The sequence below is a fragment of the Colletotrichum paranaense genome (genome assembly GCF_030867605.1).
Source record: "Colletotrichum paranaense strain IMI 384185 chromosome Unknown Scaffold_20.1, whole genome shotgun sequence".
Classification (NCBI taxonomy): Eukaryota; Fungi; Ascomycota; class Sordariomycetes; order Glomerellales; family Glomerellaceae; genus Colletotrichum; species Colletotrichum paranaense.
In genome coordinates, this window is record NW_026848978.1 from 282,066 (window position 1) to 295,545 (window position 13,480).

Sequence of the window (13,480 nt, forward strand, 5' to 3'; positions counted from 1 at the left end):
AATACTTGCCTGTAACAGGACGTCTTTCCCGTGAAGAAGCCCAGGTCCCCTTTTTAGTGCCGAAGTAACCGCTGCAGCTCGTCCCTGCACAGCCAATCACCCGCAGCAGACATCAGTCGACTTTCTGCCGCAGGCCTGAAACGCGCATCGATGCCGCCCCTCCCCTGGCAGCGACCTTCCTCACACATTCAACCACCACGATGCGGCCATGTCGCGTCCTGGTCTCATACCCCCAAGGCGGTCTAGCCTGCGAAAAGGCACACCACGGTGGTGGCATGGCCACCGTAGGGCCACCTCCTCGCCCTTGAAGCGCACCCAATTGTGACGTCTCCCGTTTCGAGAAGCCGAGCGGATCATCTTCCCTACATCTTGGCCCCTACTAACCCTCCTATTCTTTTCCTTTCTCCTTCTGGACTGCTTTTCGCATCTCGTGTTTCCTGCTGTCGAACAAAAACCTTCTAATCCGGTCCCCCAACAATACGTACATTTTTTTTGTTGTTCCCTTGTGACTGGCGCACTTGAGACTCAGACCTTCATTTTTGACTTTCCTGTACACACCTTTAATTCCAACCACCACAGTCCATACCGCCCGTCACAGGTGCCTGAGCAGACTTCGCACCTCTTCAATCAGCCGCCGAAAATAAAAGAGCGGCAAGGCGTAAGACAGCACGATTCTGTGAGCTATCGCGCTTGCACCGCACCCGAACATCGATCAGCTCCGAAAGATTCGAGACCGCAACAATGGGTCAATTCGACTGGTTCCGATCTATTGGCGCGACGCCTGAGGCTGTCGCGGTTCTGAATGACCAGCCCATTCTCTTCACTATCCTCCTGATCGTTCTCGTCGCCGTCATCCTCCAGGGAGTGCTTCTCTGGTACATCCACTTTGCGACATTGAAGCCCGAACAGAAGAAGAAGAAGGAGCCGAAGAAGGGAGGCAAGGGAGGAAAGAAATGAGAGGGATTGCGGCCTGAAAGGCACGCATTTTTTTCGGAAGATTCGTTGCGAAGACAGGCGCTGGGACCTGTATAAAGTGGTGGATCATCAACGCCGTTACGTCGCTGAGGGAGACACAATGCATGCCCAGGCACTAGAGGAAACATCGCGGTGGCGAGCTCTTCTCAGCTGCAACTATGGGGCGAGAGGTTGGATAATGAATTGTATTAAGGCTTCAGAAATGAGTCGGTTTTATGGTCGCGCTTGAGCGGCAGATACCACAGTTTGTGATGCTCGAATGTCACAGGCTGCGTTCGACATCCATTTCTTGCAATATATCTCTTGAAACTCCGTTCCCTGACCCCAGTGTGAACATTGGCGAAATGTCAGCCCCCAGGCTGCCAGTAGGTTTTCGACAGTTGATCTACTCGATTTGATCATCGTAAAGGTCAATTTCGCTTCCGGAGAAGGCTTCGCTTGGCCAGATGTAACCCAAGGGCCTCCGACCGAGTTCAGGTTGTCCGTATATCCCATCATCATCATCATCATCATCATCTGGTTGGCGGTCATGGCTGGTTGGTTGAAACGATAGCTCCGAGAGCGGCCCCTCATCCTCGTCCTCGTCACTTCGCCAATCGCAGTATGATACGAGAGAAATCGACCGTTGCCTTTGGTGGTCATTAGCATGGTGGCCTTCTCCGAAGTCGTTCTCGCCGTTATCAGGGCCGAAGTTCGACCGATCACTGTAACTTGCAGGACCGACCGCGACCAGTTCTCGCAATGAAATAAGAGGTGGCAGTGATGTATCTGCCAAGTTGAAAGCTTGATTCGGCGTATGCGCCTCTGAGTCAGCCTCGCTGTGTGGTTCGGAAGTTCTTACAAAGTACGAGGAGGGTCGTGGTGAGAGTGGTGAGCTATAAGCTTCTAGATGGGTTTCGTAGTCCGAAATATCTTCTGGGTAGCCATCCTCATCGTCGAATGCTTCATGCTCGTGTCTGAGCTCGCTCCGGTCCATGAGTAAGTTCATAGTCAGGGGTGAAGAAGGCAATAGCGGATTCTCGTCAACGGTCCATGAAGGCGGCGTATTCTGGTCAAACTCCATATCGATGTCTGACAACGTCTCTAGGATATCGCGATCCTGATTCACTTCACATCCATCATTAGTCGCAAGGCTGGTTTCTTCATGGAGTGAAGCTTCATCCTCTGACATAGTTCCGTACGCAATCATGGCATCAATGGCCGGTACTGTTGAGTATTCCTCCGGACGCGTCAATCCTCGGAATTGTTGCTGTGAGAATTTAGTCTCTTCGCAAGCGGGTATCTGCGCACGTATAAGCCTCCAAATTAGGTGTCCAAAGTCATTGGATTCATGATTCTGAGCTGTGCTTTGAAGACTGCCTGTGGGGATGCCATGAGATGCGGATGCATAATCTCGTAGTTGACGAGACTCAATGTGATTAAGGTCCTGAAACACAGAGGACAACGCTGGTAGGAGGCGAGACCGACAAGTCAAGGACTTTGTCTCGGTTAGTTCTCGCGTCGGTATCAAGAATGGTCAGACGGACAACCCACCGAAAGATAGTTCATGTTGAAAACCTCGGGCACGAGGCATATAATTGGTGTTCTCGTCGTGCTCAGTGTTCTGATACCGCCAACAGCCCTTCGACCGACAACCAACGTGTCGAGACCAGCTTCTACAAGCCGATGTATGGGAGAAGTGACCTCTCCATCTTGAGGCCTTTGTTTGTCGCATGCAGCGGCAGCATCGCAAGGTAGAAGACATACGCCTGAGTCTTGGCTGTTGAAACGATCGTCGATTTCGTCGGGTGAACCCTATTCCACAGACGAGACGCCCAAACCAAAGCCACTTTCTGAATCAAGGAGAGAGTCATGACTGCTAGTCATTGATGACGTCCTTTGATAGGCTGATTCCATAGGACCTTCGGAGATGGATGATTCCTGATGAACATAGAAGGAGCAGGTCAGATGCTGCATAGTAATGACCGTTGTGTTGGGAGGTAGAGTTGGGTGTAAGACAGCTTCTTTATGCTCAATCTTGAACGATATATGCCGATGGCTGGAAGGACTCTCCACATTGCGCACTATATCGATTCCTAGCTGGGCCCAGATCTGTAACCGATTAGCAAGTGCCAGATATCATCTCATCAATAATGTTGCTTGCCGGATAGCTTGTCATGTCAGCGGCAATGGTGTCCATGAAAACCGCTTGGTCTTCTGCATTGCTTTCCTCCCGGGTGAGCGAGACCAGGAAACAGCAAGTCTGAGCCTTGAGTATAAATAAATCTCCTGCTTGAATCCCAGCGAGCAGCTCGTTGATATTTGAAAATAGTTTTCGGTCTGTCGACGAGCGGAAGGAAACTGTACTCGCGATGTCAAGGACAGTTCCAGTGTTGAGGTCAGACAGAACAACTGGGTCAAGCGATAGAGCAATAGTGGTCATGGTTTGAGGGGAGATGGTACTTCATCGTCGTAGAGGAACACTTTGTTTCGGTGGTTTTGGGAAATGCATTCAATGGAGAGCAACGAGTGTCGTTGAAATCTCAGATGCTCAGGTACAAGGCACCCTGAGGTACCACCTTAGGTCCATTTGGAAGGAAAGATTGTTCATCTCACTTGGGAAGCAACAACGTACCCGCCGGCAGAAAACTTCAGGGCGATACCTGTGAGGACGACCGACCCATCACATTTCACATGGCAACAATGACACTAATTGACTACCTACTTATATGGGGGCAGATGAACCCACAATTCAGGCGTCATTATTGCTGCACTGCGGGTACGGCGTGCATGTACGAATCTATAGCAGCGAAGGAAACGGAGGTATTGCCGTCCTCGAATCTGAGTTGAAATCCGGATAGTGTGATAGCCCAGGTGAGTGGGTGTAGTCAAAGTCTTGGGCTAGATGTTCGGCCGGAAATACCGGTCCGGTCGGATGTTGAAGGACGCAACTTTGGAAGAGGTCGAGATCCGAACCGTTGTCCCCCACATGTCTAGCGTTGTCGCTGGCCGGTAACGCGCATCCTATCAGCGTTGTCGACGATAAGCTACCGACCCCTACGAGTGATGAAAAGAGCGTTGCGCTGGGGAAATAAATGCAGAGCAACGAGCTCTTCAAGTCTTATCAAGATGGCCAGCTGCTGGCGGCGACTACTTTCCAGGCCGGCTTATGTTTTGTTGTCCACTTTGGTACTCTTGAGCGAGCTGAACGCAAAGGAAAATTAGGAGGGAAGAAAAGTTTGACAACTGCTTGATTACGACTCTGCATCTCTGCTGCATTTGTGATAAGGCAGTGACAGCTTCCAGGTGTTGGTTGACCCCACATGATGTGCTGAGACCCCGGTCGTGCTGTGTCATCCGCGGCAGGGTCATATCCGGTTCTCTGGGCAAGTTCTAGCACGTCGTTGCTACCGCCAACTCTCTGTATGACGCAGGCACCACTTTACACTTCACAACCTCTCACTAGGATTTGCCTTACTCACCAAGCCGGGTCATCTCCCGTAACACCAAGAGAAGTCACTCCTAGCATTGACTGTAAAATCTCATTGCGAATAACGAATCCCGGCCAGCTTCCAGCCCATCGTGATTCCAACTGTTGAGCGCGTCATTGTCGGTGTACATCTTCCACGCGACTGCCACCACAAACACCATAACAACTCCGTCTGTTCACGACGGAACAAGCCCAGGGAAAAAAAACTTAACGACACCACTACAGACTGCCTTGGCTGCAGCCCACACGACGACTCGTTGTTCACCCTGGCGCAAGAAAGGAGCTAGGATCTGCGTTTGTGGCCCTGCACCACGACACAACCAGGACGGCATCTGACTATATCCACCCACACGTCTCGTCCACGCCCGGGGCTAATTCTCCCCTCACGCCTCTCCCAACGACACACCTTCACTCAACCCGCACTGCGCGGAACTGCGTTCAAGGACGCCCGCCCGCTTTTGAGCATGCCTCTTTTCGATCTCGGCTCTCTGTTTCTCGACCACGTTGTTTTCATCACCAACCTTGTCTACATGAACATCGCTCTCTCCAATGCTGAACCCAGCCTACTCTTTCCTCTTTACGTTGTGTCAAAGCTACTGGCTCGAGGACCTGAAGATTGGGATTCTCCCACCGCAAAATGGCCCCCACCCATGAAATGGTAGCCAACTGCGGCTACCAGACCCCGGATGAACACAGCAATCGTCCCTCGTACTTTGCTACTCCGAACGAATCTCCTTTGGCATCATTGCCCTTACCTAGATCTCCTTTGAGACGGCCCCCCTTTGTTCCTCGCTCCTCCCATGGACCAGCCTTTGAAACGGAGGATAGCACGGCGATGCCTGCGGCCGAGCGGCAGGCAGAGTCGAATGAGTCTAGTCCAAACAACGCCAAACCTACGCTGGAGAAGCATTTTAGCTTGGGCAAAGTAGGAATTCGAGATCGGATCGCCTGTCATACCTGGACTTGGTTCACTATGGTAATATACCCGCTTCCCTGAACAATGCCGGTGCTAATGATTAGTAGACGATGGTAGGCAGTACGTGACAAACCAGATTCAGAAGATACTGATTCAACGTAGGCAACCGGAGGAATGGCGAATGTGATACACTCTCGTCAGTAAACCGAGTACTACCTTTCGGCGCATATGCTAACTTGGAACAGTCCCCTACCAAGCTGCCTGGCTCAACGGCATAGCCGTAGCATTTTTCCTGCTCAATGTTATCCTCTTCATCATAAACTGTGCCCTCGCCAGTATTCGATTCAAATCCAGACCAGGGGCCCTCACCCATTCATTCACAGACCAGACGGAATCGCTCTTCATTCCTTCTGCTGTTGTCTCGTAAGCCACCTAACCGATTCCGCTGGGGCATCAGCTGAATATCTACAGTTTCGCCATCATATCGATCAACATATGCCAGTTCGGTGTGCCGCATGTAGGGCCCTGGCTCCTTAGAATCATGCAAATTCTGTTCTGGTTCTACATAGCCTTGAGTGTGCTTGCTAGTGCCACTATTTACCTGATTCTTTGGTCGACATTGTGAGCTTCCTCTCAGTCTACGCGAGTAGTTTCGGTCTGCTTAACATTTATCAGGATATTTCCCATTCATACCATGACTCCTACCTGGGTCTTCCCAGCCTACCCTTTGCTCCTCACGGCACCTTTTGCGAGCAACCTTATACAAGCTGCTGTACAAACGAACCAGCAGGTCGTCACTCTCAATAGGACTGCCATCGCTCTCTGTGCAGTCGCTACGCAAGGCGCGGGCTGCTTGATTGCCTTTATGATCTCTGCTGCCTTTATCTATCGGCTGATGACGCAGAAATTACCGCGGGATTTTCAACGTCCTGGTGTGGTGCGTAATTGTTCCTGGTACAAACGTGAACCGGTGACGCTGACCAAATCAGTTCATTTCTATTGGGCCATTTGCCTTCACGGTCGGAGGCTTAGGTAGGGTTTCCCTTATTGCTACGGTTGGATGCCCGACTAAATGCTCCAGTTCAACTCGGCAATTCCGCAGACAAAATTCTGCCCAGCAATTTCCTGGGCACCGACCTTGCCGTGCCCATCATCAAAGTCATGTCAGTCTTGATCGGGCTATGGCTCTGGGGTCTGAGCATGTGGTTTTTTATCGTCTCCGTAGGATCACTTTGGAAGTATGTGCGGCCAGAGAGCAAGATGCCTTTCCAAATGACATGGTGGTCATTTGTCTTCCCGAACACTGCACTTGTTACGGCCACGACCGCGCTTGGCAAGGCTTTGCAGAATAACGGATTGCAGATATTTGGCTGCGTCTTCGCAGCGTGTCTGATAGTCATATGGTTTATTGTATTTGTAACGATGATTCGGTGTTTGTACAAACGGGAGCTCCTATGGCCAAAAGATACCCAATAGTGGACGTATTAGAGGTCTACTTCTGCAATGCAATCGAATAAACAAAAGAAAAGAAAAGTTGACTGTAGCATGACATTTCGTGGCATGATCTTGTTTACTCGATGAGTTATTCCTTGAGACGTGAAATAAATCGGAGCCAGACGTTGAAGGTACCGATTCTCGGGCAAGGGAGAGCAGCAGCGGGTGAAAGTGGGGCTAGCTACCCGCCCAACCTCTCACCACTAAACTCAGTGCATGGATTCATCCATTCGGATGAGACTTGTCCTCAGCGAGTCAACATTTCGGGACGACACGCCCGATATTTCATCTCTTTAATTTCCGGCATCGAACGCCCACAGGAAACATGTCGTGGGACTCTAAATCGGCGTTACATCGCCGACAGAGCAGCAATGCTGGCGCCACCAAAACTCTACCTATTCACACTCGCGAACAGTCGGAAGCAACAATCCAACCCAAATCAAGCCATGTAGCAGACGATTTCCTGCAGAGCTTCCTGGATCCTTCTTTTGACCCAGCGGCATATCTGAATGCTACTCTGCCACCGCTTCAACATGGTGGCTACCACTCATCACGAAGCAATGGCAACGGTCAGGCCGTCCCGCTGGCCGACTTGTCTAACGAGGCGCAAACGCTGCTGTCCCAGCTCAACATCCACACGACGAGGCTTTCCGGCACGTTGACCCAGTTGACGGATGACATCCTCCGGAGCGGCAGCCGACTCGCCTACGAAGTCGAGCTCCTCCGAGGTGAGACCCTGAGTCTTGCTGAGACGATGAATGAGACGCTGCAGGAGGACATCAAGAAGTTCGCGCCGAGTGGTGTGGATCAGGAGGCCAAGGGAACGGTACCGAAGGCCGCGGACGGGCAAGAAAGGAGAGAATCCGTGGGCGCCAGCAAGGCCGGCGACGACGAAGCTACGGCCACGGAGGGCAAGGCGGAAACCTCAGAACCACCCTACATCAACCAGCTACGGACGCTGACGGTGGTCCGCTCCCGCCTCGACACCGTCATCAAGACCTTTGGAGACGCCATGGAATTCGTCTTCCCGCCGTCGGAGCTCTCGGTCAGCTCGTCCTTCCTCTCGGTCTCGGCGCCCGACCCGGGAGCGGAGCAGCATAGCACGGAGGAGAAGGGCCAGCAGGTGCTGCAGGGTCTGCGGGATGAGATCTCGCAGCTGCTGACCAAGTCGGAGGACCCCGTCAAGGGTATCGAGAAGGCGGCGCAGCGGATCGAGGAGCTCAAGGAGCTTAACAAGGTCTGGAAGGGCACGGCGGAGGAGAAGGGCAGGACAAAGTTCATTGAGAGTCTGGCCAAGATGGTGGAGGACCGGCATCGGGATCTCATGAGGGAGGTTGATCAAGCGAGCAGGAGGGATGGGAATGAGGGGCGGGCGAGGAAGGGGAGTGTTCATGCTGATGCCGCGGAGACCAAGACGTATCTCGGGGGTTACGGCTTGATGAGCCAGCTTCAGAAACTTAGAAACGGGTTGTAAATATTATGATCGATGAGGCCGGGCATCTCATGGAGCTTTGCATGCAAGCGGTAAAGCACTGGATCCTGAGCTTCTAGGCGATAGTGAGAGCTCATGACCTATAACCTCATGAAGGTGAAGATGGTGGAATACAATACAGAATGAGAGATTTAATCTTTCATTTTGTCCTATCTCGATTTATCTTACATCCGTTGAAATCGAAGTCTTCCCTGGTTAGGTATACCTTACATCTAAGAGTGTTCGTCTCATCAGTCTTTTAGGTGGAGGTTGTACCTTGCGAGCTGGAAGTCTTAGGGGGTTCGGCCTAAAATCGGCATGCGCTGAATTGCAGCTGGCAGGCCACCTCTGCTTGTTTTTTCATCCCTTCCACACACTGAGTGCCCTGGCCCCTGCGGAAGTCATCGGGCAACCCCGTCCAATAAGAAAAATTCACCCCTCCAGCGGTCAGGTACAGAACTCGGAGGCGCATGCGGTCACTTAGCGGAAAGGCTGACAAGGCAAGCACACACTGCACAGGACCATCTCGTTCCGCAGTACCCTCACCTTCCTCCGATTCTACGTTCTCCCACACAAACACCCCAGCAAGAGCTACCACCTCGAATGGGCGGCTGAATGATATCCTCCATATTCGAGAGTCGTGAATTAGAGGCACCTTCTCTGTCGAATCGACTTCCGAATCCTTTTCCTTCAAACTCCTCTTCCAGCGAACTTCGTCTTGCTTGAGCTCCGGTTTGCGACGGTCGCCCTACACAAATCCAGACCGTACCATCCTCTCCAGGTACAACAACGCTACTCCCCTTGAACAAACGAATTGATTATATTTCCAAACGGCCAATACACGAAGCTATCCATCATCACTATAATGGCAGCCAACGAAGCAGCCATCCCCAATTTGGGGGGTGTTTCCGCTCAACCAAAGGCCGGCCGAGCCTCTCCGGCGCCCCAATCGAAGCGCGACCGCAAGCGCCAGGCACTTGTCGACAAGATCGCCAACCTGCAAGAGAAATTCAGTCGGGATCGTGACCTTGGGTACCGCGATCAGCTTCAGAAGGTCCAGGTTGACACCAACCTCGTACAGCGCATCGACCCCTACGCCGACGATGTCCTGAACATCATTGCCAGTCTGCGACAGGAACATGAAGAGACGCAAGGACAAGAGGCGCTTTCCGACAGCAACCGCACTCTGCTCCAGATGGCGGGCCCCAACTTTGAGGACTTTGTCCAAGGCATTGAGGATCTTGTTGAATACAGAGACTTTCATTTGCTTCAGCACATGGTAAGTGTGGCCGACTTTTCCCTGTCCTCACGTCGGCAAAGCTAATGAATGCATACAACAGCACGAGCATGAGCGTCGCCTCCACCAATACAAGAACGAATACCTCTACAAGGTCGAAACTGCTAAGCGCGAGCACCAAGCCCTTTCTTCAACACTCCGCGATAGACTCGTTAATACCCTGCTGTCAAGGAAGTACCGCCTGAACAAGGAGAAGGAAGCCTTGGAGATCTCAGATTCCTCTGCGCTGCTGCTCCACCCCAACCAGTTCAGCATCACCAACCCGGCAAGCCCCGGTGGCACTCACGGAAAACGCGCGACGAGATTACGCAAGGACGCCGAAGAGCTTGCCAGCTATGCTGACAGCAAGAAGCGCAAGAGGCACCCCGGCGAAGACGACGGCTCCCCCGTTCCGTCCCGACGAGCGCTCGACCCCAACAACACAACACCTCTCTGGCAGAACGAGAAGCTTCGAGTCGCCGCGAAACAAAATGGCCCAGCCTACAGCATTGATAAGCTCTTTACTGAGAAGGAACTCAGCATGGCCTACAACGCCGCAGCCGTTGCTTCCCACAAGCATATCCTTAGACACAAGCCCTATGCGAACGGGGGCTCATCCCCGGGCAGCGACTCTGGCAACGGCGATGAAAACGGTGAACACGACAGCGAGGCCCTGTCCGCTCCGACGATGGAACGCACCAGCTCCCATGCCACTCGAAGCACGAGGGCCGGCATCAATCAGAACCTGATCGATGCCGTCGAGGGAGCCAATGGCTTGGAATTGCCCAAGTACCTCGAAATCATGCAGCCACACGAACCTGCCAAACTGCCGTCGGTCTCTGTGACGAACTACTTCAAGCCGGTCAGAGGTAATACTGACGGCAACCTGCCGCAACCGCTGTCGCACGACGAGATCAATTCCGACATAATGGTCATGGACATGTTCAAGAAGTACGACTACAACCACAAGCCCGGCGACTCCATCGACCATCCCAATGGCAGCAGGAGGATCTTGGAAGCGTCCATTACGCCTTATACCATGACTCCGTACACAGGATTCAAGCCAGGCCCTCGTCCGGATCCAACAAAACTTCGTGAGGATTTGATGCCAATCGAGAGCAGCATTAGAGACGAGGCTCCCCCATCGTCCCTCGCGGCCATTGCAGCCGTCCCCATGAGCCGTACCAGCAGTGCAACCGGCGGCGCAGCGATGAGCCGACAGGGAAGTGCGCGCGGCAAGGGTCGTAAGAACCAGAACCAGTGATGACGTACGAGCAGTTGAATGGTGTTTCGGCGTTTGGGAAACAAAATGGTTTTGATCCAGGCAAAGGATATTTGGTAGGAGTGTATTCGAACGACTTTTGGGGGTAATCATCAACTCCATCGAATGCGGTCAAACTCCACAGCATTGAGCAAGCTTTCATCTCTTTTCTCTCTTTTTCTTTTCATGATGAAGGGGTGCATCTAGTGAACAATACATCGAACCACAGCAAAGGTTGGCATATATGATGTCGCAGAGGGGTGGTGCAACAACGGATAGACGATAGTCTCGTCCATATTTATAGGGGTGTGGCACGGCATTGATACCCCGATGCTCATAGTTGAAAATATTCATATTATCATTGACTCATCAAGTACAACTCAAATCAGCTCCAGATCAGTTTATCTCTAAGGACCAAACACCAGCGCCCGTACTTCGATGCTCTCACGGCCTACAGCATCAGCCCTCGTCCTCGGATCTTCGAAAGCAGTGTGAGCCACGCGACCTCCCTCGACACCGGTGCCGTCCCGGAGACCCTCGCTGTCAAAGCACTCGAGCAGCAGCCGCTCGTCTCCCGTCATGCCGCTCAGGTAGTACCACTTTTGCTCCGGGCTGAACTTGATACCCGCCGTCTCACCGGTGTAGCCCGTGGTATACCGGTGCTCGATGGGTACGATGTCCTCATCGGCCAGCGTCGAGGAGGACGCGAAGCCCAGGGGAAAGGACTCGACGGGCGTCTTGTTGAGCGGGCGCCAGACGTTGATGATGCGGTACCGGCCCGCGAGGAGCTTGTCTGCTTCTTCTTCGGGGAGGTGCTTTTTCACGCGCTGGACGACGGAGGACGGGGTCTGGTCTATGTGCACGCGGGTGACTGGGTTCCGCGGGGCCTTGGGGTCGGCGCGGCGGATGGTGTGGTCGAAGAAGAGGACGCGGGTGCTTCCCGGGACGTGTTCCAGGAGGAGCTTCTCGAGTTCCGGGTAGTAGTTTTCTTTGACGGATTCGTCGTCTGTGAAGTCTTTCTCTGCGGAGGGCGGGAGGTTGCGGATCACGGCGAAGGCGTCGCGGTCCAGGGAGAATTCCGATTCGCGGCCACGGATGTCGTTGAGGACGGTTTCTGTGGGAGCGTCGCCATAGTTTCTGGAGGGGGGACCGTCTGGGTTGATGAGGTTGTAGGGGGACGCGTTGTCGGCGGGAGCGGCGAAGAAGTTCAGGGTTGCGCGGACTTGGCCGCGGGGGACTCTGTCGATTGCCATTGGGAGATGAGGTCTGGGTTTGTGGTGCACGATGATATCTAGAGCTTTATGCTGAAGGTTGTAAATGAGTTTTGATCTTTGTAATTCACGTTGAGCCGTTGATGAGCGTGGCGATGAGATGATGTTAGTGGGATCAGTGATATTTTGAAATATTTCCTTCTCCTAGCAGCAACCTTTTCTTTCTTTATATACTGAAACACTTGGATGCTGTATTTCAAAGCATGATGATAAATGAAGCCATTCAAAGCACCGAATATGGGCCTATGCTTGTGAGAGAGCAATCACGTCATTTGGAGTCGATTGGCCTGAAGAGCCTCGGTGCGGAGGTGATTGGGTCAATGGGATTAGATTAGTCAGGTTGGAGACGATGCGTGGCATCTCTGGAGGTTTTCGGGTTCTTGGGGTCTACTGTGGTCGGTTCCCGGTTTCCGGGGTTTGTACATAGAGGAGGACAAGGCATGGTGGGCATTAGTCAAGGGCGTAGGTCAAAAAAGGCTTGGAATTACGCCTCGTTTGATTGAATGTGATCGACGGGCCTGCCTACTTAGGTGGGATACCGTACTCCGTACTTCGCACTATCGTAGACAAAGACAATTGAGGGTGTGAAGGATATATTTCTTTTGCGAATGTAATTGTCTGCCTGAGCAGCCACCCTTCCTTCGTTCTTGTCTTTAGCCATTCAACCGTTGATCCAGAGACGTACATCAACGCACATTAACACAATGAAAAGACGAGCGCTAGAACACCTATACAGTTGGCCTAGGTATCTGTGTCTCTCCTGACTTCCGTATGGAAGTTGTTATTAGTGGTTCGTGAAGATGTTTTAAAGTTCGGTCTTTGACAGACAGCCTTAATTTTTTCAAACGGCAAGATCAGATCGGAATGCCGAGAGCAGCCGGCAGAAAGTGTAAAAGGCATTTCCTGCAGTTTTACTGCTTTGGGGGCCAGTGACTAAGCGGGAGGCGATCTGGGGAAGCTGGTCAATGATGACATTGCACAGTGTCCAACTCGCCGTGTTTGAGACAGTTTCAACACGGCCGCAATTGCCGTTCCCCCTAACCACACCTTGCCACAGCACCACAGTCACCTACCAGCCTAGGTACTGCCACCAAGCTCCATCTTCAGCTCGATCCCTCTCGGGGGATTCCTTCCCAGCTTCCGGATGGCCCTAAGCGCAATGGCGCACCTGGTTGCAGCGACCCTGGCTGCAGCAAGACCTCGCTTCTACGGTTCTACCACCCAGGGCCTCCTCTCCCACTCCTACCTACCTTACTGCGTACCTAGACCTCTACACTAGTCTCTGGTCCCCCAGTGGTGGTGGCCCCCTTTGACTGGCATTAGGACTGCTCAATGCTCTGGTGGTGA

General features: G+C 52.6%; 6 protein-coding genes across 6 annotated transcripts; 3 read left to right on the forward strand and 3 right to left on the reverse strand.

The window, feature by feature from the left end:
- Nucleotides 1-741: 741 nt before the first annotated feature.
- CPAR01_15609 (uncharacterized protein) lies at nt 742-957 on the forward strand (the record flags this gene model as incomplete). Its single annotated transcript, XM_060499857.1, has 1 exon — nt 742-957. One exon carries the CDS (start codon nt 742-744, stop codon nt 955-957), a length of 216 nt encoding a protein of 71 aa, XP_060341433.1.
- Nucleotides 958-1,360: 403 nt separating this feature from the next.
- Nucleotides 1,361-2,828, reverse strand: CPAR01_15610 (uncharacterized protein; the record flags this gene model as incomplete). Its single annotated transcript, XM_060499858.1, has 3 exons — nt 1,361-2,458; nt 2,509-2,674; nt 2,722-2,828. 3 exons carry the CDS (start codon nt 2,826-2,828, stop codon nt 1,361-1,363), a joined length of 1,371 nt encoding a protein of 456 aa, XP_060341434.1.
- Nucleotides 2,829-3,076: 248 nt separating this feature from the next.
- On the reverse strand, nt 3,077-3,397 carry CPAR01_15611 (uncharacterized protein; the record flags this gene model as incomplete). Its single annotated transcript, XM_060499859.1, has 1 exon — nt 3,077-3,397. One exon carries the CDS (start codon nt 3,395-3,397, stop codon nt 3,077-3,079), a length of 321 nt encoding a protein of 106 aa, XP_060341435.1.
- A 1,684-nt stretch (nt 3,398-5,081) lies between these two features.
- On the forward strand, nt 5,082-8,328 carry CPAR01_15612 (C4-dicarboxylate transporter/malic acid transporter; the record flags this gene model as incomplete). The annotated part of the gene is made up of 8 exons (XM_060499860.1): nt 5,082-5,420; nt 5,468-5,480; nt 5,606-5,783; nt 5,832-5,981; nt 6,036-6,297; nt 6,350-6,392; nt 6,442-6,770; nt 7,219-8,328. 8 exons carry the CDS (start codon nt 5,082-5,084, stop codon nt 8,326-8,328), a joined length of 2,424 nt encoding a protein of 807 aa, XP_060341436.1.
- An 862-nt stretch (nt 8,329-9,190) lies between these two features.
- Nucleotides 9,191-10,865, forward strand: CPAR01_15613 (uncharacterized protein; the record flags this gene model as incomplete). Its single annotated transcript, XM_060499861.1, has 2 exons — nt 9,191-9,604; nt 9,666-10,865. The coding sequence occupies 2 exons, from the start codon at nt 9,191-9,193 to the stop codon at nt 10,863-10,865; spliced, it is 1,614 nt and encodes a 537-aa protein (XP_060341437.1).
- Nucleotides 10,866-11,269: 404 nt separating this feature from the next.
- On the reverse strand, nt 11,270-12,115 carry CPAR01_15614 (methyltransferase; the record flags this gene model as incomplete). Its single annotated transcript, XM_060499862.1, has 1 exon — nt 11,270-12,115. One exon carries the CDS (start codon nt 12,113-12,115, stop codon nt 11,270-11,272), a length of 846 nt encoding a protein of 281 aa, XP_060341438.1.
- Between the last annotated feature and the right edge of the window lie 1,365 nt (nt 12,116-13,480).